This window comes from Passer domesticus, chromosome 8, assembly GCF_036417665.1.
Source record: "Passer domesticus isolate bPasDom1 chromosome 8, bPasDom1.hap1, whole genome shotgun sequence".
Lineage (NCBI taxonomy): Eukaryota > Metazoa > Chordata > Aves > Passeriformes > Passeridae > Passer > Passer domesticus.
In genome coordinates this window covers 9,465,406-9,492,357 of record NC_087481.1, presented here as the reverse complement: position 1 = coordinate 9,492,357, position 26,952 = coordinate 9,465,406, and the positions used below count along the sequence as shown (strand labels likewise).

The 26,952-nt window shown below is 50.4% G+C and overlaps 1 protein-coding gene and 1 long non-coding RNA gene across 2 annotated transcripts; one reads left to right on the top strand and one right to left on the bottom strand.

The window, feature by feature from the left end:
* Positions 1-5: 5 nt before the first annotated feature.
* On the top strand, positions 6-25,777 carry LOC135305577 (zinc finger protein 239-like). Its single transcript, XM_064429312.1, has 2 exons — positions 6-989; positions 25,299-25,777. Exons 1-2 carry the CDS (start codon positions 338-340, stop codon positions 25,775-25,777), a joined length of 1,131 nt encoding a protein of 376 aa, XP_064285382.1. The 5' UTR covers positions 6-337.
* LOC135305725 (uncharacterized) lies at positions 12,955-13,903 on the bottom strand. The gene is made up of 3 exons (XR_010366709.1): positions 13,752-13,903; positions 13,456-13,639; positions 12,955-13,138 (listed from the first exon to the last, which is right to left on the bottom strand). It is a non-coding gene; the product is annotated as an uncharacterized LOC135305725 (long non-coding RNA).
* Positions 25,778-26,952: the final 1,175 nt, after the last annotated feature.

Genomic DNA, 26,952 nt, shown 5'->3' with positions numbered 1-26,952 from the left:
AAGAGGGGGCAGCTTTTGGGATTGCTGGGACTGCCAGCAGGCTGGGGAGGGCGGGCACCGAGGAGAAGGGGGACCCCCAATGCAAGTGTAACCCCAGCAGCTGGGACAGGGGGAACTCCGAAGAGCAGAGGGGAGGGACAAGGGACAGGAAGCTCTTGGTAGGATTTTTAGGGCTGAACCTTGGTGTTTGAGAGGTTTTTCTGGAGCCCAGATAGCCGGTGACTTCTCGAGGTGGGCTCGGGCAGATGGACCTTCAAATTCAACGTGCTCATCCCTTATTTTCCTCAAACCATGATTTCTCATTGCCAACCCCTGGGAGGCTGTGAGGAAGAGCAAGATGCCCTGGGACAATGAGGCAGGTGAGGAGGAAGTCAGTGCCCCTTTCCCCCTCTCTCCTGCTCCATCTCCCAGCTCAGCACAGCAGAACCTCGTGGCAGAGGCCGTTTTGAGCGGCTCCACGGCACAGGAACCCAACGGGGAGGAAAAGCCCCGGAGATGCCACACGAGGAGGGGCTGCAAATGCAGATCACGGGGATCTGAGGAGGAAAGAGCCAGCCTGGGCCGGGAAGGCGGCTGGAGATGGAGCCAGAGCTCAGAGCTGGTGGTCCATGAGCAGCTCCATGATGGGGAGAAGCCCCACAAGTGCTTGGAGTGTGGGAAGAGCTTCAGGAGGAGCTCCAGCCTGATCAGGCACCAGGTGATCCACAGTGGGGAACGGCCCTACGAGTGTGGGGAATGCGGGAAGAGCTTCAGACTTCGCACCAACCTGATCTACCACCAAAATATCCACTCTGGGGAGAGGCCCTACGAGTGTTCCAAGTGTGGGAAGGGGTTTTGGATCCGCTCCCATCTTTTCTGGCACTATCGGATTCACACAGAGGAGAGGCCCTTCTGCTGCCCCGACTGCGGGAAGGGATTCAGGCACAACTCCAACCTCGTCACCCACCGGCGCATCCACACTGGGGAGAGGCCCTGTGAGTGTCCCCAGTGTGGGAAGAGCTCCTCCAGCAGCTCTAACTTGACCCAACACCAACGGAGGCACCGGTGAGGGAAGCCCTGCGAGTGCCCCGAGTACGGGAAGAGCTTCGTGTGCTGCTCCAGCTCCATCCCCCACTGCAGGACCCACGCTGGGCACAGCCCTGGTGACCCACATTTCCTGTGATCCATGGTGGGAACATGTAGCCATGATATTTTAGGGAAAAAGCTTCTGCTGGGATTTTTCCTGTCCTGAGGAGCTGAGAGCCTCAGGAAAGAAATGTAAACAATAACTATCTGCTGCTGTGGAATGCCACAGGTGCATCTTCCATTGGTCCATGTGGATTGTTTTCAATCAGTGACCAATCACAGCCACCTGTGGCAAGGCTGTGAGCAGTCACAGGATTTTGTTATTGATTCCTATTCTATTCTTGTCTTTGTAGCCTTCTGATCTTCTTCTCTCTGTTCTTTTTAGTATAGTTTTAATGTAGTATTTTAGTATAATATATAACATACTAAATCAGCCTTCTGATGAAAATGGAGTCAAGCCTCGTGTCCTCACACAAAGGGCAGCCTAAACAACAGTTGGTGACCCCTGGACATGTGAAATTGATGGCACCCCCAGGAGTGACCACAGAGTCCAGCCTGGAGCTGAAGAAACGAGACCCTGAAGATGGGCAGAGTTCACAGCCAAGGCAAACAGGAGAACCTGTTGGACTTTCCTGGACATTGTGTCCAGAGACCGCAGAGCAGCAGAGCTGCACAGCTGGATCCACAAGGACACTGTCTAAAGGTACTGTTATTTTTTCCCTTCCTGAAGATCCTGCCATTCGCAGAAGGTGGGAGGAAAGTTGGGAAAATGTACCTTCGGAAGCTCAGGTTCCGTTTACTGCGTCAGAGAAGAAAGTTATTAAACTCTGGCACAGATGGGGACACGAGAACGGAGTTAATAGTGTGTGGGAGAGACTGTGTTATGAGTTTTTAAGATGGGCAAAATTTCATAGATTTTTTACAAATGTCATATACTCCCTTGATTTAGATCTTTGGGAGTTCATGGACGCTGCTTTTGAGTGGACAAAGGACCAGGGTGTTACACTCCCAACAATGTATGGAGTGCACCTGTGACTCTTATTCTGTATTTTGGAAAAAAGGGAGGCTGCGGGGGACATCGTGGCTCGGTGGCGCGGTCGCGCTCCGTTTCCACCAGGTTCGGCACGAGAGGAGCCTCTCAAAGAAGACAAACCGCGGGTTCGCAGCCCCCCCGCATTGCCCACAGCTGAGCAAAAGTTTTTCTCCGCTCCCTTGGAGCATGAGCAGGCAGAGCTGCCTTTCCCCCCCGCTCTTTCTCTTGGGGGAGATGGGGAGCCGGCCCCGCCGCCCGTGTCGAGCCTGCTGCTCCCTGCCAACCCAATTGCAGTGAAAGAGCATGCCAAGAATGGTGCTGAGCCCACGGGACCGACTCAAGAGCCGACACCAGCACCCGTGCTGCCCGCACCACCCACCCCAGTTGTCCCGCTGCCTTCCAGAGCTCCGACCTTCGCATCAGACCCTGTGAACAGTCTGTCCCTCCGTGGAGAGGGCACGGCCCACCAGCTCACCGCAGGAGCAGTTTGGCTGGCTGTTCAAAATCAGTGTGGTTTCTGGGCCATTTCGCGTGTGGTCGGGGGCTTCTCCCTAGGGGTTGGGGTGCCTACCTTCCCCCAAGCGCCCCAGCGGCGTGGGGGAGTTGGCTCCTGTGGTATCTGCCTCTGGTTCCCAGCCCAGTGGGGATGGGGGTGGTGCCGAGGGGCAGAAAGCAGGAGCAGTGGCATTTGCCTTGCAGGAGCAAGAGACACAGAGCAAAGCAAGCATTGCTCGCTTGCTCTGGGGACAAGAAACCCTCACATCTGGGATGACAATTCCTGAGAAAGCTTCTCCAGCTGCCAGTGTGCACCGGTGCTGCTGGGGGGAGGAAGCATTGGGTCATTTCTGCTCTCAAGACGCTGGCAGCATGGTCCTGCCAGGTTCTGAGCACACAGAGCCCGCCTCACAGGCTGGTTCTGGGCCATTTGGCTCATTTCCCTGGGCCGGGGCCACTGCCCCGCCCAGTGCTCAGTTTGGGGACTTTGCTTTCCCCACAGGGACCTGGGCCACCATTCTGTGAGCCAGGTCTGGGTTCTCTGGTCTGCCCACCAGGACCAGGGCCACCGAAAGGTCCTAGAGACCCTCTGCTGCTGCTGTTCTTCTTCTTTTGAAAAAAAAAAAAAAAAAAGAAGAAAAGTGGAAAGAGCTAGCAGCTCAAAAGCATTGAAAAGCCAAAAATTAGCCTCAGCCCAAGTGGTTCAATGAAGGGCTGTGGCCACGGCATTCCAGAATTTTCTCTCTGATATGTTTGATGACTGTCAATGGATTTTTGATGATTCTTGTTGATTGATTCTCTTTAGCAGTTCTTTGTTTCAGAATTCTGCAAGCCTGTTTCAGGGCCAAAGGGGACTTCCAGAGATGTCAAAGAAGAACATCTTCAGTCCATGGACTCTGTCCTGAAATTCAGCTGTTTGGACTTGAAACAATGAACTTTGTTTGCATGAGTTTTTGCATTTTCTTATTTTTTAAGATTGTTTTAGTGATATGATAGAATGTGATGTTTGATAAGTGAAGAATTTCCCTGAATGTTCTACAGGTGAAGAATTTCCCTGACCATTCCACATCAGCAGTTGATTGAGATTTTGATTGGCAACAGATGAACCTCAAGAGGTGTTTGTTCTCTCTTCTGCAAGGGCCCAGTAGAAGATATTGCAAACATTTCTTTTTCTATTTAATTTAATAAATTTTAAAGGGTGAGATGTAGCCATGATATTTTAGGGAAAAAGCCTCTGCTGGGATTTTTCCTGTCATGAGGAGCTGAGAGCCTCAGGAAAGAAATGTAAACAATAACTATCTGCTGCTGTGGAATGCCACAGGTGCATCTTCCATTGGTCCACGTGGATTGTTTTCAATCAGTGAACAATCACAGCCACCTGTGCCAAGGCTGAGAGCAGTCACAGGATTTTTGTTATTCATTCCTATTCTATTCTTGTCTTTGTAGCCTTCTGATCTTCTTCTCTCTGTTCTTTTAGTGTAGTTGTAATGTAGTATTTTAGTATAATATATAACATAATAAATCAGCCTTCTGATGAAAATGGAGTCAAGCCTCGTGTCCTCACACAAGGGGCTCTTGCCGAAGCAAGAGTGCAGGCCCTGGTGTTCTGCTCTTGCCTTGGTGCTGTCAAAGGGGTGGCTTTTGATGGTTTTAGAGGCACTAACCTGGGCAGTGAAATGCACCTCAGGCACCAACTGCATCTCTGGTGTCTGCAAGTGCCTTTATCTCCCTTCATGCTCCTCAGAACCAAAATCCTGCAAGGACCAAGTGAATCTGAGACTTTGAAAAGGCCTAATAGTGACAGATTTTGGGGAGATTTGAGTCAGGAGATGGAAGCAGCAGGTGCTGTAATCTTCATCCTTGCGCTCTCCTGCATGCTGATGCATGTGTGAAGGAGGCAGGGATTCCATAAAGCACCTTCTGTAGCTCCTGAGGGAAAACCAGTGGCAAGTTCTTTAATTTCTTAAAGTTTCAGGCATGTGTTGTGTGGCTGTGCTGCCCCCCAGGGCCAGGCTCTGTCCCTCTCTGCTCCAGCTGGTGCTTCCAAACTGCCCTCTGTGATTTTTATTTGCAAACCACCTCTCTGACCAGCTTCCACTTTGCTTTAAAAATTCAGCACCACGTTTGTGGCTGAACAGGTCCCAGAGCTGGGGAGGAGGATTTGAGATGTAATTTGCATGACAGAGTTGTTACAGCGGGGAAAATGTCACATCCCTCCTGTGCCTGGCACTGCTAATCTTGTTCTGAACATTGAAAACCTCTTCAGCTACTCTCATTATACCTCAATTTGATTACTGCTTTGATTTGACATCTCTTTCATGCAGGCTTTTCCTCTCTCCTTAGCTGGAATTGTCAGGCCTGAGGAGAGAAATTTTGTTGAGCCTTGGGACAGTTCCCATATATCCCTGATCCTAAAGCTGCTTTGAATTATCTTGGGAACCTGAGCATGAGATAAACTGTCAGGACTTTAGTGAGAGGAAAAGTAAGGCACAGAAGCCAAAGTGTAAATGCAGAGTCTGGGGACTCTGTTGTGGGGATCTGGGCCCTGCAAACTCATGTTGTTCTCTATGAATGGCTGATTCCTTCTGTATCTCCTCCTGAAATTCTGAGGACCAGGGCTGGTGCTGGAACTGCAGCCACACAAACTCCCCACGGAGCTTTGTGGGACCCAGTGGGAATCATTGATTTGCTGCTTTTGATGAAAAGTTGTGACATGAACCTCAGTGTCAGGGAGGTGACAGGTTAATGCTGCTGCTGCCAGATGGTGCCCACACACCGTGTCTGGAGACAGCTCTGGAGAAGATGAAGAAAAACCAGGATTAAAACCCATGTGCTACTGAGCTCTATCAGAAACGGCTTAGAGTGAAGTCTGTGAAGTGACTGGGGAGAGCTGGATGAAAGGGACAGCTCTGAGAAATGTGTGGTACATCAGGGATGTCCTAATACTGATCTTTGCACGGAGATGAAAACTTGTCAGTTTGCATGGCCTGAATGTCTGGTTCTGGAAATTCTGCATTGCACAAGATGTGCTGAGCTCATCTGGCTCTGAAATATCATCTCTGCACCTTAGCCAGGAACAGCATCAGAGTTCTGAACAGATTCATCAAAATCAGTCATAAGCCAGAAGCAAAAACTTGGCAATACACATCTGTGGCAGGTGAGGAGACCAAAAGCTTCCATTCTTGTTCTTGCAGAATGAATTCAGCAATAAAATAATCCTCTCTCTTGGCATTAAAATACTTTAGTTTCAGCTCTGCCCCAGACTGTCAGTGTCAAGTATTTCTCAGGGTGCTTGGGGGTAGGTTCTCCCCCTGGAGCTCTCTGCAGGTTGGTGCTAATTCCAGATGTTCCCTCAGGTTCAGATGTTTTGCTGCCTGAGCAGAGTGTGCAGAACAGGGATTACAAGAACTGACATTTGCTGTGCTAGAAAGTGCAAGGGACACATTTGTGCCAATGAAGGTCACACCTTGAACTAGGAGGATCAATTCTTGTTGTGCTCAGAGGAGTCTGGGGACAGAGAGGGTTTCCAAAGGAAATCTTGGTCCATGTAGGGCTGAGGCTCCCTCCAGGCTGGCTCCAGCCCCTCAGGGTGCCCAGGAGCAGGGCTTGCCCACAGCCCAGTGCACCCTCCTTAGCCCTGGGGCTGCCCAGGGAAGAGCCATGGCTGAGGCTCTGCAGGAGCACACAGGCTCAGCCCTGCTCCAGCATGGGATCCATGGGCCAGGGCACGCTGGGCTTTGCCCCTACAGCTCCCAAGTGTGTCCAGAGAAACTGCAAGGAGAGGCTCACCTCTGTCAGTGGGACCCGTCTGTGCACAGGGACCCCCACTCCTGGGGTGGCTGTGCCAGGGACCTCCAGCCCTGGGAACCTGGAGCAAGTGGAAACTACAACTTTGCAAAATGCTGCCTGTGTCTGAAGCAAATGCAAGGAGAACTGGGGATGTGAAAAATAAAATTTGTTTATTACAGTAGAACAGCAGAAAAAATACAGAAGATATTTACATTGTAAGAACATTTGTAACAACAACAATCAATAGAACTTATATACAGAAAAACCTACCTAACAAAAATATGTGAAACATATTTACAGAAGACAAAAAGCCCTAAAACCTATATCCTAAAGTCAACATCAAAGTGTAAAACGTATGTACAGAAAGGTGGCATCTCTCTCCATGATGTCCATCGCACCTGGAAGAAAAGCAAATGCCACGGTCACTCCAGTCAGGCACAGAGGGCTCCTGCATGTGCCCCCAGGCTGGCACATGCTGGCCCAGCAGCAGGACTCTGCTACCAGAACTGAGCCTGGCTGGGTCTGGCATGGAGCTTGTGTGGAGCAAAGCAGGCACAGGACAGGCTGTGGATGGCCACCAGAATCCAGTGCCCTGGGTACAATGTCCCTGAGCAGGGAGCACCCAGCCCAGCCCCAGCCTGGCAGCAGGAGACCCACTCTGCCTGTCCTGCTGCTGGCATTGGTCTTCATGCCAAGATCAGGGCCTCTTCCTCGCCATTTTAATCAATATCCATGTCCTCAATGGACTCTTCCATATCCAATTCCATCTCCTCTTCCACAACCACCTCCACCTCCATCTCCTCTTCTCCAGTATCTGCTCCCTCCGTCTCCATGTCCTCCTCTCTATTAATCTCTATATCCACCTCCATCTCCTCTTCTCCATCTGGGACAGCCTGCAGAGGCAGCAAAACCTCAGAGTGGGGTCCCTGTCCCACTCCACCCCCACAGAGCTCCAGCCCACCCGGGCAGGTGTGGGGTGTCCACCTCCATGGAATGGCACCATACCTTCCTCAGAATAAAGGGGAGCATCCTGCAGGGCTGGATGATGAAATCCAGGCACTAAGGATCTTTCAGGACTGAGGAAAGGTGACAAGCAGAGTGGGCAGGAGCAGGGTGAAGAGCGTGCAAACACAACGGCCAAGGGTTGTGTTGTGCCCTTTGCTGGGCGCTGGACGTTCCAGCTGGAGCGTGGGCTGTGACATCACAGTTCCCAGGCTCCATCTGAAGTGGACAGTGGAGACCATGGAATGATGGAGTCCCTGCACGATTGGGCTTGCAAGGGAGCCTGAAGAACAACATCTTGTTCCCAGCTGAGCAGTCTTCCCCCAGAGCATGCTGCTCAGAGCCCTGTTGCCAAGGATGGGGCATGTACAGCCTCTGTGCACAGCCTGGGCCAGTGCCCCACCAGCCCCAGTGGAAAAGAGCAGCTTCCTTAGATGCAGCTTCAATCAACCTGCTGCAGTTGAAAGCCATCCCCCCTTGTCCTGTCAGTACAGGCCCTGCTGAACACTCTGTCCCCTTCTTTCCTGCGGGACCCTTCCAGTCCTGCAGAGCCACAGGGAGGCCTCCCAGTGTCTCCTCTCTCCAGGCTGAGCATCCCCAGCCCCACTTGCCCAGCAGTCAGTCACATCAGGGCCAGTCAAGGCTGCAGGGTAGCAAATAGCATCAGGAACTGAGAGATGCAAGCTTTAGACCCAGGTTTGCCTCTAAATGTACAAAATTAATAACAGTGGAAAGGAAGATGGTGGGACACTGGTTCTGTTCTAACTGGTGATTTCTTTTTCTTCTTTTCTGTCATGCTGACCCTGGTTTTTCTGTTGGAAAGGAAGCTTGGCACAATGTCCATTGTCTTCTCCATTTGTGAAACTCTAAGTGGAGTCTGGGCAGGCTGATATGCAGAGCAAAACCTGAAAATACACTAGTGATCCTGAGCCTGGGGGATGCAGCTAAACCCAGCCAAAAGCAATTTCTGGAAAGCTGATCCTGGTTTACATTGTCTTGAGTTTGGCTTTGCCAACTTCACCAGTCATTTATGAAAAACCAAAGAAAAAACTCAAACCAAATCAGACAAAAACCCAAACAAACACAAACCAACCCATGCAAACTGATCCAAGAAATAGATAAAAAACGCCAAATAAAACCAAAGGAAACGAAGAGTTAGTATTAGTTGTGAGGATAGCACAGCAGGCAAATGGCTGCTTCCCACAGGATCACCATCAAAAGCCACATAGAACAGCTGCTCCAAAATATACCCAAGAGGAGAAAAAGAAAAAGTGATGCATGGCAACTTTGGGGGCAGCTCCACATTCAGGTGAAGGATGAGCATGCAGTGGTACAGATCCAGCGTTGCCCACCCTCCAGGCTGCTGTTTGCTCCTGGTGAAAGACCCTTGCAGGACTGTGGCCCCTCTCAGTGCAGCGTCAGTCACTCCCAGAGCTCTCAGCTGAGCCACTGGGATTTGCAGAGTGACATCCAGCCGCAATCCTACTGCCTGCTGAGCATCTGTGGAAGATCCTGAGCATCTTCATGCCTAGCAGCACATAACAGCTCAGGCTTTCTCTGAACTGCTTTTCAGGGGGGGTTTCCATATCCCCGTGAGTTCTGTTCATCCCTCAAAACATCTGACTTGGTGTACAACAATGCATTTGGGTTTTTTCCTTCCTCCTGTGTGCCAGTGAGAAACCATCCATGGGAATGGAGGATGTTGTGTGCAGGGCAATGTATTCCTGGCTTGCCATTTTGTTTCACTGTCACTCAGCTGAACATGGTCCTTACCTAACAAGGACTTCAAAGAAATGGGTAGGAATTTTGGCTCCGAGAGGAGCAGAAAGCACATTTTCTACACCACATTCCAGCAGATTCCCTTTCCCTGGCAGAAAAGTGATTGCCACTCATCTTCCTGGGAAGAATGTGAAGATACATTCAGAGATCCCAGGTTCAGCTGGCCTTTGGCTTTTTCTACCTCATTTCACACATCCACTTTCAAGGGCCATTAGAAGAGCCACGTCTGCCTTGCTACCCAGAAGTTCTTCCCAGGAAAACAACCAAAAATTTGCTGTCCTGTGCTGTGGTAGAAATCTCATCACAATTGTGACTCTGTGAGCAATGACAGCCAGTGATTTTGGGGCTGTAACAGCCGAGAGTGTGGCAGAGCAGGTTTGATATTCTTTTTAGAGTCCTGAAAGCATTGTTCCTAAAACAATCTTTCTCTCCTGTCTTCTGTCATCAACTGTGGAACAGAGAAAATGGAAAGGAGTAGAGGTTTGTTTAAATTTACTTTATTTTTAAGTCTTCAAATAGTGTCAGCTCGATGCATGATACTTTAGAAATTGGATGAGTAGCACCTATTTCATCCCATCAGAGAGGTGGGATTGAAGACTTCCAACAACAGAAACACTGGATGTGCAAGAGCTCAGTTTTCCACCCCTCACACAAATAACTTGCTGTACTATTTGAAGCAGCCTCAGCCAGATCGATTAAAATACTGCTCCAAACAACAACAGAATGAAAATGTTCCAACAAATGGGGAAAAAGAAGAAAAGTGGGCAGCAGCCCTTTCTTCAGAGCTTGTGTTGATTTTGCAAAGTTAGATGCAAACAAGGTTTGCCATATTTCTTTGCTAGAAAAATGCAGCTGTTGAATAGAAATCAATCTATGAGGCTGCTAAGTTGGGTATGATTTTAGATCTGGGAGGAGCAAAACAGGTTCCAGAGAAGCTGTGGCTGTGTCACCCTTGGAAGTGTTCAAGGCCAGGTTGGATGGGGCTTGGAGCAACCTGATCGAGGGGAAGGTGTGCTGAGTCTGGTGAGTCCATGAAAAGAAACTTTTGGTTTTCCTGACATGCTGCCTTTGCAAGGGGAGGTCACAACTACCCCACATAGTTTGAAATGCCCTGAGCAGAACCCAGCTGTGCTTTCTCACAGGTGATGAGGGATTTTCACTTGTATTTTATGGGGGATTTTGACAGGGCAGAGCAAGAGCAGCTGAATGTGTTTGACAGGCAAAGAGGGCCAGTGTGGCAGCAGCTGAATTCAATGGAGCTTTTCCTTCTGTGATCCTGTACAACCTGAGGCACTCTGGGGCTCTTGAACCTGGCAGCTGGGCAAGTCAGTCATTGGAACAAGTGATAAATTAACCTGCTCCACTCTCTTGAGCATGGGTGTGATGAGCCTTAAGTAAACCCAGGAGCACTTGCCAGGATGGGAGCTTGTTCTTTGCCAGGGAGGAGGGAGAAAATCTTGCTTGGAGTAAATAAAGCAACTCTGCTTCCCCAGGAAGATGAAAAGAAGGAATTAAACATGTGAATGCTGCATGGAATAATTTGCACAAGGCTATATCTCGGCTGCTATGCAGGAATGTTCCAATTCAACCATGATTCTCCCGACCTTTATTTTTCTGGGTTTCCACCACACGATACAAGAGACTCTCACTTGAAAAAACCAAAACACCTTGTGGGGAGGCATTATTTCCTTTCTTCAGGCTGTCTCTTTCTTTTGTTCCCTCCAGAGCTCTCACTTCATTTCTGCTGTTGTTTGGAGCATGTGCTTACATCCTTGCTGATCCCCTGGGCTTCTTTTGGCTCTGGGTGTCACGGACACTATTAATGGTGGGTTTTTTCCCCTCCATCTTCTTCTGTTTCTTCATGTGGTTTACCTTCATTCACCTGTTGGAGTGATGGATTTTTCTCACCTTTTATTACTCAGTGCTTTTTCTTCATTCTCTAATACCAACTTCTCACTTGCCCTGTGGCTGTTAGGTGCCAGTTATGGAAGCATGAATTCTTTCTCTAGTGCTTGTCTGAGCTTTCTCGGGGAGCTGAGAGCTCTTTGGGGTTCAACTTGACTCACTTCAGCGCCTTCCTTGGTGCTGCCTGTGTACTTGAACACTTGAAGGGGATAAAGTCTCAGTGTGGAGATGACAGTTGTGAAACGATGGCCCTTTTGGAGAAGACAAGAATGCTATTGTCAATCTTTTCAAGGATAAATGGAGCACCTGGTTTTGGGAGAAACCGGCTCAGCTCAGCACAGAGGTGGCTGCTGCAGGTGCCCAGGTTTGGAGGGAAGGCTGCAGCTCCTGGGGGTGTGTTGGTGTGGGGCTATAAGGTTTGTGCTGGGTCCCTGGAGCAGTGGGAACACCCCACAGGGAGATGCACATTAGGAAATGGGTGCAGAAAGGGCCTGAAGTGTGACCAGCTTTGGTGAAGGGTTCCATAGGAAATAATATTTTTACTGAGATTTTGGACAATTTGAGGCTCCTTCTCGTGTTCTTTGCCCGATGAACATTCCCCCTTTGCAAGAGCTTGGGGAATGCAGAGCTCACACAATGAAAATCCCTGATCATTATATCTCTTTTCTGTTTTTTGGTGTTGTCATCCCAGCAGGAGTCAGAGGAAGAGAATATGTGTGACCTGCCTGGCTTTAACGTTGTGCCAGGAACAATGCCATGGGGTATATAGCTGGTCAGAGGAGCATCTGAGAAGTGTGTGGTACATCAGGGATGTCCTACTAATGATCTTTGCACAGAGATGAAAAAGTATCAGTTTGCATGGCCTGAATGTCTGGCTCTGGACATTCTGCATTACACAAGATGTGCTGAGCTCATCTGGCTCTGAAATATCATCTCTGCACCTTAGCCAGGAACAGCATCAGAGTTCTGAACAGATTCATCAAAATCAGTCATAACCCAGAGGCAAACCTTGGCAATACACATCGGTGGCAGGTGAGGAGACCAAATGCTTCCATTCTTGTTCTTGGAGAATGAATTCAGCAATAAAATAATCCTCTCTCTTGGCATTAAAATACTTTAGTTTCAGCTCTGCCCCAGACTATCAGTGTCAAGTATTTCACTGGGTGCTTGGGGGTAGGTTCTCCCCCTGGAGCTCTCTGCAGGTGGATGCTAATTCCAGATGTTCCCTCAGGTTCAGATGTTTTGCTGCCTAAGCAGAGTGTGCAGAACAGGGATTACAAGCACTGACATTTGCTGTGCTAGAAAGTGCAAGGGACAAATTTGTGCCAATGAAGGTCACACCTTGAACTAGGAGGATCAATTCTTGTTGTGCTCAGCAGAGTCTGGGGACAGAGAGGGTTTCCAAAGGAAATCTTGGTCCATGTAGGGCTGAGGCTCCCTCCAGGCTGGCTCCAGCCCCTCAGGGTGCCCAGGAGCAGGGCTTGCCCACAGCCCAGTGCACCCTCCTTAGCCCTGGGGCTGCCCAGGGAAGAGCCATGGCTGAGGCTCTGCAGGAGCACACAGGCTCAGCCCTGCTCCAACATGGGATCCATGGGCCAGGGCACACTGGGCTTTGCCCCTACAGCTCCCAAGTGTGTCCAGAGAAACTGCAAGGAGAGGCTCACCTCTGTCAGGGGAACCCCTCTGTGCACAGGGACCCCCACTCCTGGGGAGGCTGTGCCAGGGACGTCCAGCCCTGGGAGCATGGAGCAAGTGGAAAGCACAACTTTGCAAAATGCTGCCTGTGCCTGAAGCAAATGCAAGGAGAACTGGGGTGTGAAAAGTAAAATTTTTTTATTACAGAAGAACAGCAGCAAAAATGCAGAATACATTTACATTGTAACAATATTGGTAACAACAACAATAGATAGAACATATATACATAAAAACCTACCTAACAAAACCTACCTAACAAAACTATGTATTTACAGAAGTCAAAAATAGCCCTACAATCTACATTCTAAAGAACAACAACAAACTGTAGAACATATATACAAAGGTTGGTGTCTCTGTCTGTGCTGTCCATCGCACCTGGAAGAAAAGCAAATGGCACGGTCAGTCCAGTCAGGCACAGAAGGCTCTTGCATGTGCCCCCAGGCTGGCACATGCTGGCCCAGCAGCAGGACTCTGCTACCAGTACTGAGCCTGGCTGGGTCTGGCATGGAGCTTGTGTGGAGCAAAGCAGGCACAGGAAAGGCTGTGGATGGCCACCAGAATCCAGTGCCCTGGCTACAATGTCCCTGAGCAGGGAGCACCCAGCCCAGCCCCAGCCCGGCAGCAGGAGACCCACTCTGCCTGTCCTGCTGCTGGCATTGCTCTTCATGCCAAGATCATGGCCTCTTCCTCACCATTTTAATCAATATCCATGTCCATAATGGACTCTTCCATATCCAAATCCATCTCTTCTTCCTCATCCACATCCACATCCACATCCATCTCTTCCTCTCCAGGGTCTTCTCCGTCTATTTCCATCTGCTCCTCCATATCAATCTTTGTATCCACCTCCATCTCCTCCTCTCTGTCTGGGAGAGCCTGCAGAGGCAGCAAAACCTCAGAGTGGGGTCCCTGTCCCACTCCATCCCCACAGAGCTCCAGCCCACCCGGGCCGGTGGGGGGTGTCCACCTCCATGGAATGGCACCATACCTTCCTCAGAACAAAGGGGAGCATGCTGCAGGGCTGGATGATGAAATCCAGGCACTCAGCAGCTGTCAGGAGTGATCAGGCTATCAGGGGGATAAGAAGAGTGAAAGGCAAGGGCAGGAGCAAGGTGCAGAGCGTGTCAACACAGCGGCCAAGTGTTATGTTGTGCCCTTTGCTGGGCGCTGGACGTTCCAGCTGGAGCGTGGGCTGTGACATCACAGTTCCCAGGATCCATCTGAAGTGGACAGTGGAGACCGTGGAATGATGGAGTCCCTGAACGGTTGGGCTTGCAAGGGAGCCTGAAGAACATCTTGTTCCCAGCTGAGCATTCTTCCCCCAGAGCGTGCTGCTCAGAGCCCTGTTGCCAAGGATGGGGCATGCACAGCCTCTGTGCACAGCCTGGGCCAGTGCCCCACCAGCCCCAGTGGAAAAGAGCAGCTTCCTTAGATGCAGCTTCAATCAACCTGCTGCAGTTGAAAGCCATCCCCCCTTGTCCTGTCAGCACAGGCCCTGCTGAACACTCTGTCCCCTTCTTTCCTGCGGGACCCTTCCAGTCCTGCAGAGCCACAGTGAGGCCTCCCAGTGTCTCCTCTCTCCAGGCTGAGCATCCCCAGCCCCACTTGCCCAGCAGTCAGTCACATCAGGGCGAGTCAAGGCTGCAGAGTAGCAAATACCATCAGGAACTGAGAGATGCTAGCTTTAGACCCAGGTTTGCCTCTAAATGTACAAAACTAATAACAGTGGAGGGGAAGATGGTGGGACACTGGTTCTGTTCTAACTGGTGATTTATTTTTCTTCTTTTCTGTCATGCTGACCCAGGTTTTTCTGTTGGAAAGGAAGCTTGGCACAATGTCCATTGTCTTCTCCATTTGTGAAACTCTAAGTGGAGTCTGGGCAGGCTGATATGCAGAGCAAAACCTGAAAATACACTAGTGATCCTGAGCCTGGGGGATGCAGCTAAACCCAGCCAAAAGCAATTTCTGGAAAGCTGATCCTGGTTTACATTATCTTGAGTTTGGCTTTGCCAACTTCCCCAGTCATTTATGAAAAACCAAAAAAAACCTCTAACCAAATCAGACAAAAACCCAAACAAACAAAGAAAGAAACCCATGCAGCAAACCAATCAAACAAATAGATAAAAAACGCCAAATAAAACCAAGGGAAATGAAGAGTTAGTATTAGTTGTGAGGATAGCACAGCAGGCAAATGGCTGCTTCCCACAGGATCACCATCAAAAGCCACATAGAACAGCTGCTCCAAAATATATCCAAGAGGAGAAAAAGAAAAAGTGATGCATGGCAACTTTGGGGGCAGCTCCACATTCAGGTGAAGGATGAGCACACAGTGGTACAGATCCAGCATTGCCCACCCTCCAGGCTGCTGTTTGCTCCTGGTGAAAGACCCTTGCAGGACTGTGGCCCCTCTCAGTGCAGTGTCAGTCACTCCCAGAGCTCTCAGCTGAGCCACTGGCATTTCCAGAGTGACATCCAGTTGGATACCCTTTTCGGTTTGTCTCCTAATGCCACAGGGGTCCTAAACAGTATATGCCATCCCATTTTTGTTCCGTTGATATTGACTGCTTTGTTTTATTTTGTCAGCAGTTCTATTCATTATGAATTGGAATATGATGAAAAAACTAAGGAAGTTAGCACCTATAATTAGTGCACATAGCTTAACTGATGCGGCAGCTCATTTAATGCTTGCTAGGAAAGACCTAGAAAGATTTAATGAACAAAATTGGTAAAACAAGAAATGGGGGATTTGTAATAAGTAGTTGTGGGAACTCAGTACATCACTCCGGATGTCCAGAGCTACCGAGACAACCCTTGGGGGTCTCGGAGGCCCTGGAATGTTGCCAAAAGTACCTGGTGGCTTGACTTTGATCCTTTTAAAGAAATGACACCTGAAGGTGAGGAGATGAGAGAATTTCAGGTCTGAATGGTGAGGGGATGTTATTCACTTGTTAGAACTCAAGTTAGAATGCACTGTACAGGGGGGTTTTATGTGTTGTACAGGGGGGTCTAGAATTCTGTGCATGGATCAGGAGTCCCAAGATGGAGGAATTTGGGCGTGCCCTGTCCTTCTTCTTTCTTCTCCTTGGCATCCATGTTCAGGATGATGTTGGCATGTGTGGATTGGTTCATAGAAAGAGTACACTTGCCAACAAGGGCAGAAAGTATTGGGAAGTAAAGGTAAATATCTAATATGTAATTTTCATTATAAAAGAGACAACCGCCTCGTGGGCGGGAGAGAGTGCCTTTGGCTGTCTTGCTGATCAGACCTCGGCTGGACAGACAGAAAATCTTTGTAGATAAGAAATAATAAACTCAACTGAAGACCTAAAAGCAAGAGTCCAGACTCCTTCTTCGAGAGCGTGGCCTACCCAGAACCACTTTTTCCCGTGCTGGGGCAGAGACAAGTAACAGCCGACCCCGGCAAGTAGTAATACATTTGTTCATTAATTAAATCAATAGCTAAATAACTATACAATATAAAACAATAGTTAAATAGCCAAAAAAACTTCTTGTGCAGATACATATGGTTGCTGGTTTACTATAGTGCTTTGGGAATTCCATTGTAAAGTTATGCCTTGTGAAAGGAAAGTAATGAGAAGCAGCTGTAACAACAATCCTTAAACTTGCTAGAATTGCTTAGCTTGCAGAAAGTGTATAGTACTAGTAAGAATTGCTTAGCTTGCAGAAAAGTGTATAGTGTTCTGTATAGATATGCCTTATAAGGCATAAGTTCACTCAGCGTTCACAAAGAGGAAGACTAAGGGGGACTAAGCCTTCATCCCACGACCACCAGAAGGCAGAAAAAGACCCCCTAGCAACTGAATGAGCAAGCGCAGAAGACAGATCACGTCATCCCTAAACCCGGAGAAGAAGGCAATAAAAGGTGGACTCAGGGGATAGGAATTTTGTGAGCCAAAGTGGAGCGGAGACTCCGGGCCGCCCAGCGCTGTCCTTGCTTATTCTTGCTTGCAAAAATAATAAAGATAATTATTTGATCCTTAAATTCAGTGGACTTGTTTATCACACTGCCCAGACCCTAAACAGCCCCAAATGTGTCCCAGAAATGTCTCCAGGGACCCCAAAGTGGCCCCTTTTACCCTGTGTGTGAAAATAATAAAAAAATATGTCAAAAGATCTAAAAATAGCACTAATTAGCATTAAGAAGGACAAATAAATGGCCAGTAGTGGTCAGTGATTTAAGGAAAGGAATTGTTTCATTTAAAACCAATGACAAATAATTTTTGATTGCTAAAAATGTATTCAATTTTTCACATAAATATCAAAGGTAATAGAAATATACAGTAATACTAATATAAATTTAAAAACTATAATTATAATTTTATAAATTAATCAATCTTATTTATTTTAAAAATGAGTAATTTTTATGTTTTGGGATGTCAGTCCCAGGTGGGCCATGTCAGACATGGTGAGGCGGGGGGTGAGGAGCAGGTTGTCCAAAATGGGTCAGCGTGCAAGGGGCTTGTTCCTCTCCATGCCCAGATCTCCTAGGGAGACATTCAGCATCAAGATCACCTGGGGAATCGTTCTTTCACCTCTTTTCTGAACTGAAAAATAAAAACCCACACACGTGATTAAATCCAAACATCATGCTGTTGGTGCACTTTGAAATCTCCCTCCTTAACAGAATTCCAGACTGACTCCAAGCTGCTTCACAAGCCCTGGAGGCTTGGAGGAAAATTGAAGGAAGAGAAAGAGCCCCCCAGGGCTTTCTGTATTTTAATCAGCCCCAGGGTGGATTTGGGGCTGGGTCCAGGAGCCTCAGGCACTGAGAGAAGGATGAAGAAGCTGCTCAAGGAGTCAGAAGCAAAACTCCAAGTGCCTTGGAGCATGGCTGGGCCCCAGTGAGGGCAGGGAATGCCAAAGGCTCCCCAGGGACTGGTGAGAGCAGATCCTTGAGGCCAGGAGTGCAGGGAGCCCAAGGTTCAGGCAGGGAACTGCAATGCTGAGCAAGGCCTGGGCTGGCTGGGGGAAGCAGAAAGGCCAAGCCCTGAGCCCAGCCTGGGCCAGCAGGGCCTGTCCCTCACGGGTGGCTCAGGGCTCTCTGTGGGGCAGGGGGATGTGAGGGGCAGCAAGGACAAATGCCATCAACCTGCAGCCCCTGCCAGCCTGGCCAGGGAGGCTGAGGGAGAGCCAAAGTGCAGCCCCTGCCAGGAAAGTTCCTGCTGTGGGGCCTCCAGAGGCGCTGCCCGAGCCCAGGGCACAAAGGCCTGGGTGCCTGTGGCCCTGCCAGCCCTGCCCAGCCCTCGGCCATCTGTCCTGCAGGCTGTGCCCCCTGTGCGTGCTGCTCCTGTGCCCTGGCCGGCTGCACTCGCCCCTCTCGCTGTGCCCCAGCATTTCTCAGCCAGCGTTTCTGTGCCCTCCCTGGGCTCCCTGCACCCAGCGCTGCCGGCTCCTGGCACACAGAGCCGGCCATGGCCCAGCCTCACGCTGCCACACCTCGAGCACCACAATTCCACCCTGGCAGGGACTTTGCTTTCTCCTCAGCTCCAGCCTGAACCTTCCAAGCTGCACTTTGGGGAGGTTTCCTGCAATTCCCACTCCCAAGGAAAGCTCTGTCTCCTCCTGGTCACAAACAGAGAAGGGCTGGTGGGAGAAGTGCTGGTCAGAGGCTGTTTAGGGCACAGTCACAATGAAATTATTGACTTTTTAAATATTTGGTAAAAGGAGGGACATCAATTAATCTTCTACACTGGACTTTTGAGGGCAGACTTTGGCCTGTTGAGGATGCAGATTTGGGGAGTACCAAATCAGGTATTGATTTTTTTAAAAAACAGCCCTTAAAAACAACTAGTTCCAGGATGGATGGAAACACTTGAAAAAAGAAATCTTGAAGGGGCAAGAGTAGGCTGCCCCCTTTGTGCAGAAAGATGACCCAGAGGGGGAAATGACTGGCCTGGCTGGGCATGGAGCTTTTCAAGGAAAAGGGGGATTAAAAAGGGATTAAAAAGGATATTTCTAGGGATTAAAAAGAGGGTGCAGCACCTTTGGACATAGAGGCAGGTAAATCAAGAAATGTTTAAGGATGTTGTTAGGTCATGCAGAAAGAAAATTAGAGAGGTAAAAGCTCAGTTAGGACTTAACTTGGATACTTCTGTGAAGCATAATTATTATGTTTTTATAGGTACGTTAATGTCAAAAGGAGGGGTAAGGACAACCTGCATTTCTTACTGTGAGGGATATGATTACCAAAGATGAAGAATGGGCTGAGGTACTTCACCCCTTCTTTGCCTCAGTTTTCAACAATAAGACAGGCCATCCTCAGGACAAGTGTTCTCCTGAGCTGGTAGATGGGCACAGGGAGCAGAACAGCCCCCTGGAATCCAGGAGGAAGCAGCTGGGGACCTGCTGAGCCACTCAGGTGCTCACAGGTGTCTCTGGGAGGAGATGGGATCCATCCTAGAGGGATGATGGAGCTGGTGGATGATCTCCCCAAGCTGCTCTCCATCATTTACCATCAGTCCTGGCTCAGCAGGGAGGTCCCAGAGGAGTGGAGGTGCCAATGTGAGCCCATCCCCAAGAAGGGCTAGAAGGAGGATCTGGGGAACTCCAGGCCTGTCAGCCTGACCTGGGTGCCCAGCAAGGTTATGGAACAGATCACCTTGAGTGCCATCACAGGGCACCCACAGGATGGCTGAGGCATCAGAGCCAGCCAGCATGGATTTCAATATCTGCATTGATGATCTGCATGAGGGGACTGAGTGCACCATCAGCAAATTTGCAGATGACACCAAGCTGGGTGTGAGTGTGGATGTGATGGAGGAGAGGAGGGCTCTGCACAAGGCCCTGGACAGGCTGGATCCAGGGCCCAAATCCAACAAAGTGAGGTTGAACAAGACCAAGTGCCAGCTCCTGATCTTTGGCCACAACAACCCCTGCAGCACTACAGGCTGGGGACAGAGTGGCTGGACAGCAGCCAGGCAGAAAAGGACCTGCAGGGACTGATGGACAGCAGGCTGGACATGAGGCAGCAGTGTGCCCAGGTGGCCAAGAAGGCAAATGGCTCCTGGCCTGGATCAGGAATGGTATGGCCAGCGGAGCAGGGCAGTGATTCTTATCCTGTTCTCAGCACAGGCTGGGCAGCACCTCCAGTGTTATATCTGGTTCTGGGCCCCCAATTTATGAAGGACATGGAGGGGCTGGAGCATGTCCAGAGAAGGGCAACAAGGCTGGTAAGGGGTCTGAAGCACAAGAGCTGTTACGAACGGCTGAAGGAGCTGGGGATGTTTATCCTGGAGAAGAGGAGGCTCAGGGAAGTCAAGTCAGTGTCAGGGCACAGTTTGGACTTGATTATCTCCAAGGTCTTTTCCAACCTTGCTGATTCTGGGATTCTCTGAAACCACCCTTGGGGCAGTTGCAGGATGAGCCCTGGGCCTCCTCTTCAGAAGCTCCAGCAGCCCAGGTCCCTCAGCTTCTCCTGCCAGCCCCAAAGCCCATCCTGTCAGTCCTGCAGAGCCTCTGCAGCTCCTCCTCATTGCCCAGAACAGGGAACCCCACAGGCAGACACAGCAGCCCAGATGTGCCCCCCTGGCCTGGGGTGCCTCTGGCAAGGGAGCAGCACCAGGCACTGCAGGAGCCTGCAGACAATTCCTGCAGCACTTGGAGGATGATCCTGCTGCCCAAGGGACGTTCCCATGGTGCCAAGTCAGGAACTGGAATGGGGAGTGGGGCCAGAGAGGAAAGGGCAAACAGGGATGGGCTGTTTGCAGGAGACAGAACAGGGCTGGGCAAGAGGAAGAAATTTCTATCAGGAAAAGAGTAAAGAAAGCAAAGATGAAGCTGATAAAATGATCAGGGCAGTTTGGAGGTTGGTGCCAGGCAGCCCTGGCTCTGAGCAACAGTGTCTGCAGTGGCACAGGAAACTCCCAGCTGATGGGAACAAACTTTCTGGCTGACTGCAGAGGCCAGGACAAAGCTGAGTGGTTTCCCTGGTGTTCCCCAGCCCTTGCTGGACCCAGGCGCTGATGGCATTTGTGCTCCCTCAGGTTCATGTCCCCACAGCAGCAGTATGCGGGTGCTCCTGCCTGCTCTGTGCAATGCAAACAGGGGCTCCTGAGCCAGTGCTGCCGTGTCTGTGCCTGCAAGGATGCGGCACCTGTGTGAGCTGGGGGAGAGGCCAGGGCTGCAGAGGGGGGATGTTGTTGGCAGCTCCATGAGGACGCTCTGGGACACTGCCCTAGGCTGTGCAGTGCACTGGGGATGGATCAGCCCCTGCTCTGCTGCTCCTTCCCATCTCCCCAGGGCCCTTGCAGAGCCCCAGCCATGCTGTTTGCCCCCAGCCTGCCCACGGCCAGCCTGGGGCTGCTCAGCCTGGGGCTTTTCTGTGCTGAGCATTGGCCTGGCCGTGTTCTTGAGAGAGCCTGGGCAAGGAGCCTGCAGCCCCCAGGGCCTGGCCTGAGGCATCAGCACTGCCCCAGCAGTGCCCATGGCCTGTCCCTGCTGCAGCCCCGGCACTGCCACCCCCAGGACTGTGCCCGGCCCCGAGAGCACTCAGGCCCTGCAGCAACACCAGGGCCACCAGGGCAGCGGGGCAGGGCCACGGCAGCAGCACTGCCAACACCAAGTGCTGCTGCTGCTGCTGGGCACAGCTGCTGTGCCAGCACTGATCTGCCCCAGCTCTGCACACAGACATTGCTGCTGCAGCTCCAGAGAAGGCGACAAAAGGGCATCTCTGCATGAAACATTGCTGAGAGATCCTTTAGTTCCTTTAAAGCCACTAAGAACGCGGCTCGTCATTGACACAGTCTATGTCAGTGCTACAGGGGAGATGGAGAAAAACAAATGAGAAATGGCACAGACAATGATGTTTATTGTAGTCAATTCCATGTCTGGAATATGTGGCTCCTCCCCCTGGGCAGTGCCTCTCACTGTGTGATAATGTAATTTTTATCAGTCGTGCAGTGACACTCAATGGCCCATTAACAAAACAAATATCCCTAAAGGGAGACTGATTTGTTGAAGAGATAAAGAAAACTGCCCATTTAGCAGAAGATAACTGCTCTACCTCTGACAGATGGCAAATACAATACACACATTATCTCTCAATCCAGAACAACAGGATTTCAAATTTTGGAATTTAACTTAACATTACTCAAATCTGACAATAATAAAGCTTAACTTTGCTTAGTGTTATCAACCCAGAATTTGAATTAAATTAAACATCACAGAATCAAAAATTAATAACCTTAAAGGTATACATATAACAAAATTTAACTTATTCTGAGGCTATTAATGGAAAAAAGGCACTGAAAAGTTGAACAATCCGCAATTGAAATAACAGTGTGATAGATTTACTGGGGGGATTCAAAGGATGTAATAAGTGTGTCATCTTTTTATGTAATTTAGTTTTGAGAGAAGCCCATGGCAGCCACAAATTTTATGCAAGCATAAATTTATTAGACCATTTAAAGTGCAGTTTTACTGAAAGAAACAACAATGTGGAATTCAGCAAATTGCCCGGCAAACCAGCATCTTCTTGAAATTGTATTTAGTGTCATTCCAGATGGTCAATTTACCAGCATTTCTGTTAAAGAACCTCCGGCCACTGCTGTGGTGGGGGGGCCTGGCGGAGCCACGCCGGGGGCTCGGGGGAACCGCGCCGGGAGCAGCCGAGCCACGCACCCCAAACTGCCTGCGGTTCCTCCTCCTGCCCCAGAGCCTGTGAATGTGCCTCCGTGCCACAGGGAAGGGGCAGGAGATCCCCCAGTGCATCCCCAGCAGGACGGCATTGGCACTGGGGTTGTCCTGCAGCCAGGGGCCATGCTGGGCTGGGAGATGGAGCAGGAGAGAGGGGGAAGGGGGCACTGACTTCCTCCTCACCTGCCTAAATGTCTCAGGGCATCTTTCTCTTCCTTGCAGCCTTCTCCTCCATGGGCCAAGGTTTGGTAACGTGAAATCCTGCTTTGAGGAAAAACAAGGGATGAGCACAGTGAGTCTGAATGTCCTCTGCCCAAATTCATATCTAGAAGTCACCTACTGTCCAGAAAAACCTTCAAAAACCAGAAGTGAATAAAAAAAAAACAGGCACCAGGAGTGTCCCATTTCCAGTCTCATCCCTCTGGGGCTCTGGTGGTGCCTCCTGTCATGGCTGCTGAGGATCCCTGTCCTGCCCAGGGATGAGAAGGTCGGAGAGTCCCCCCAGCCCCCAGCACCCTCAGCGGTGAGAGTGACACAGAACCCCTGGTCCCCAGCCCTGCACAAGCATTCCCTGAGGCCAGAGGGATGGAGAGACCCTCGAGCAACCCCCAGGGCAAGGGGACAGAGACCCCTGAGCATCCCCTGGGCTGAGAGGGACAGAGACTGCCCCAAGCACCCCCTTGGCATGGGGGTGAGCACCCCACTTCCTGGGGTGAGAATAATGGAGACCCATTGGGGAATGGACTGGGGTGACAAGGACAGGGACAACCCTCCCATGCCCCTCCCAAGCATGGCCCAGGGCGAGAGGCGCAGAGACCCCTTGAGCATCCCCTGAGCACTGGACAAAATAAACTTGGCAGAAATTAAATTTAACGCTGCATAAATCACTTTGATGAAGATTTCATTTTCTCACAAGTCACATGTGAGGAAAACACAAATAAATCACAAGCATTAATAAACCAACAATAGAAGCAATTCTGTGGCAATTCCAAGTTTCATCGGTTCCTGTACAGCTCCAGCTCAGCTGCTGGCAGGTTCCCAAAAAAGAAAAGTGGAAATTTGGCCCAATACAGATTATTAAAAGGAAGGGAAAGCACTGTGGAGCTGTCATGAGTGTGACAGGGATGAAGAGAATAATGATTCTCACATTTGGCAATGTCCCCAAACCTCTGAATTTGGGAGTTATTTGAGAATTTAGCTCCTTGAGCTGGGCACTTCTAGCAGCCTCGTGTTCCTCACCTTGGGGTGAATGAACCTTGTCAGCCTCACTGGTGTCATTTGCTCACATTCCTCCAGTGATTTGAACAAATGTTTCAAAGATGGACAACAATATATTTTCTTTACACTGGCCACCCACAACAGCCATTTTCCTCATCAGTTCTCCCACAAGTTGCTCAGAGGAATTTGCATCCAAGTTTCCAAGAGGTTCTCTGGAAAGAAAGAGCCCTCCTCCCACAGAGCAGGGAACCATGCTGTTGTCAAGGTCAGAGAACAGTGCCTAAACTCACTGTGCCAAAATATTGTACACAATCTGGTTAAGAAAATTGTTAGAGATGCCTCTGCCCCAATTAAGGTGCTAACGAGACCAAATCCAGAGTGGATTTTATTGAACAGTGAATGTGAGGTAGGCAGAGATGGAATAAAAGAGAAAAAAAGGAGAGGGCAAGAAAGTGACAGGGACAGAGACTTCCCCTGGGGCGAGGCAAGTGTGACATTGTCCCCTGTGTGTGTGACCTTCTCAGGGTGAGGGTTTTACACCTGAGCCAGTTTGGGTAAGGGGGGTGGTGTTCACCCCCCCAGCAGGGATTACCCCACTGTTTCAGGTTGCAGTCCAAGATGTAACCAAATGCATGTTTTCCATCTTCACCTTTAGAAACTGTTATAAACAGGCAGGGCAATGTTCTTTATCTCTTCCATGACTCAGCCCTGATTACGCCCTCCAGGGGCTCTCTTCTGTGAATGGGCCATTGAGTGTCCCTGCAGGACTGGTAAAATGACATCATCCCATTGTGGGATGCTCCGCCCAGGGGGAGGAACCAAGCATTCCTACCTGGATATAAGCTGAGCCTTGCAACACCAGGAGCACCTTGGCTACTGGGTTGCCAGAGGACAAGATCTCCATCACAACCACTGGACCTTCAGAGGAAGACCAGACCCTTCTACAGGATCACTGCTTTGACAGAATCACTTTCATCACTGCAACAGGACTGCAGCCACCATTTAATGGGACTGCTACCAGCACCCTGACCAACAGGGTGCCAGGTTATATCCTGACTCTGTCAGTTTAAGGCAGTGTTTTTGTATCATTGCCTTGATCTTAATTTTCTTATTCAATTGTAATTCTGGCTTAGACTCTCCTCCTGGTTTGCCCTCAAACCTGTGCAAAACTCAATGCACTCATCTCTTGTTTTCCTCCCAAACCAGAATTTCCCATCTCAAAACCACTGCCAGATGGAGGAGAAGGCTGCGAGGAAGAGGAAGATGTCCCAGGACCACCAGGTAGGTGAGGAGGAAGTCAGTGCCTCTTTCTCTCTCTCTCCTGCTCCATCTCCCAGCTCAGCATGGCCCATAGCTGCAGGACAACCCCTCTGCCTTGGCCATCCTGCTGCGGATGCACTGGAGGTATCTCGTTCCCTTTCTCTCTGGCATGGAGGCAAAGCCCATCCACTCCTTGTCCTTCGTCCCCCAGACAAGAAGCTGAGGACGGAGACCGGAGAGGAAAAATCTCCACAGCAGAACCTCGTGGAAGAAGCTGTTTTGAAGGACTCCATGGCACAGGAATCGAACAGGGAGGTAAAGCCCAAGAGATCCCACAGGATGAGGGCCTGCAAACCCAGCCCAGGGTGCTCTGAGGAGGAAAGACCCACCCTGTGCCAGGAAGGTGGAAAGAGCTTCAGCCAGGGATCAGAGCTGGTGGTCCATGAGCAGCTTCATGATGGGGAGAAGCCCTACAAGTGCTTGGAGTGTGGGAAGAGCTTCAGGCAGAGCAGCACCCTGATCAGCCACCAGATGATCCACACTGGGGAATGGGCTTACGAGTGTGGGGAATGTGGGAAGGGCTTCAGCTACAGATCCACCCTTGTGACCCACCAACGCATCCACACTGGGGAGAGGCCCTATGAGTGTCCCCAGTGTCAGAAGAGGTTTCACACCAGCTCCAATCTCCTCCTGCATGAGCGGATTCACACGGATGAGAGGCCCTTCCGCTGCCATGACTGTGGGAAGGGCTTCAAGTACAACTCCCACCTCGTCACCCACCGGCGCATCCACACTGGGAAGAGGTCCTATGAGTGTCCCCAGTGTGGGAAGAGCTTCACCCACAGTTCTAACTTAACCAGACACCAACAGAGGCACCAGTAGGGGAAGCCCTGCAAATGCCCCAACTGCAGGGAGAGCTTCGTGCCTGGCTCCATCTTCATACCCAACTGGAGGATCCACATTGGGAAGAAACCTGTGATCCATGTTCACTGTGATCCATGCTGGGAAGACACCTGTCCCTTCTCCTGCCCCTGCCAATGACATGATGTGGGATCAATGAACATGAGGTTCTGGCTAGGGCCATGTCATTATATCCACTCCCTCCTCAGGTCATTGCCAGAGGCAGGAAAGGGTCTCTCTCTCCCTGAGGAGAAGGGTGTCCTTTCCAGGCAGGCAGAAATATGTGGCCAGGATGACCCAGTGAGTTGTGTTTTGGTTTTCCCTGTAAATAGTTTTTCTCTTCCCTTTTGTTAGCAGTATTGTTTCTGTTCCTGTTTGTCCTTTATCTCGTTGCTGGTCCCAATAAATTGTTCTTATCCCAGCCCAGGATCTTTGCCTTTTGTGCATTCTATGGGAGGCAGGAGGGCAGCGAGCAGCAGCGTGGTTTTAGTGGGAGCAGGAATCTGAGGAATCCCATTCCTAAACCCCAGCCCTTGGAAACCGAGCATCCCAGCTGGTCCCAGCCCTGGTGGCCATGGCAACAGCCTTGGGAGCAGGTCCCTGGCTGGGGCTGTGGGAACCTCTTCCCTCTGGTGCCCAGGGACAGGACTGGAGGGAACGGCTGCAGCGGAGTCGGGGCAGGCTCAGGTTGGATCTCAGGAAAAGGTTTTTGCCCAGAGGCTGCTGGGGCACTGCCCAGGCTCCCCAGGGAAGGCTCCCAGCTCCAAGGCTCTCTGAGCTCCAGCAGCGTTTGGCCAGCGCTGCCAGGCCCAGGCTGGCATTGTTGGGGTGTCCTGTGCAGGGCCAGCAGTTGGACTCCAGGATCCTGATGGGTCCCTCCCAGCTCAGCCAGTTCTGTGGATCTGGGATGCCATGACCCTGGGGATGGGACTGCCAATGGTTGCCATGGCAACGGGCTCTGGCTGCAGGCCTGAGCTGGTGTCCATGGCAACCACCCCTGGCATGGGGTCTGCATGGAGCTGCTAAGGGACTGAGCATAGCAACAGGGGGCTGGGGATGGTTGCCATGGAAACTGATCATAGTAACAGGGGGCTGGGGATGGTTGCCATGGAAACTGAGCACAGAAAGAGGGTCCTGGGGATGGTTGCCTGCTAGGG

Excerpts from the sequence above, each read along its gene's own strand:
- LOC135305577 (XM_064429312.1), top strand. The coding sequence starts at position 338 with ATGCCCTGGGACAATGAGGCAGGTGAGGAGGAAGTCAGTGCCCCTTTC. Across the intron at positions 990-25,298 it reads GCCCTGTGAGTGTCCCCAGT|GTGGAAAGAGCTTCAGCCAG; the intron begins GTGGGAAGAGCT and ends TGTGCCAGGAAG.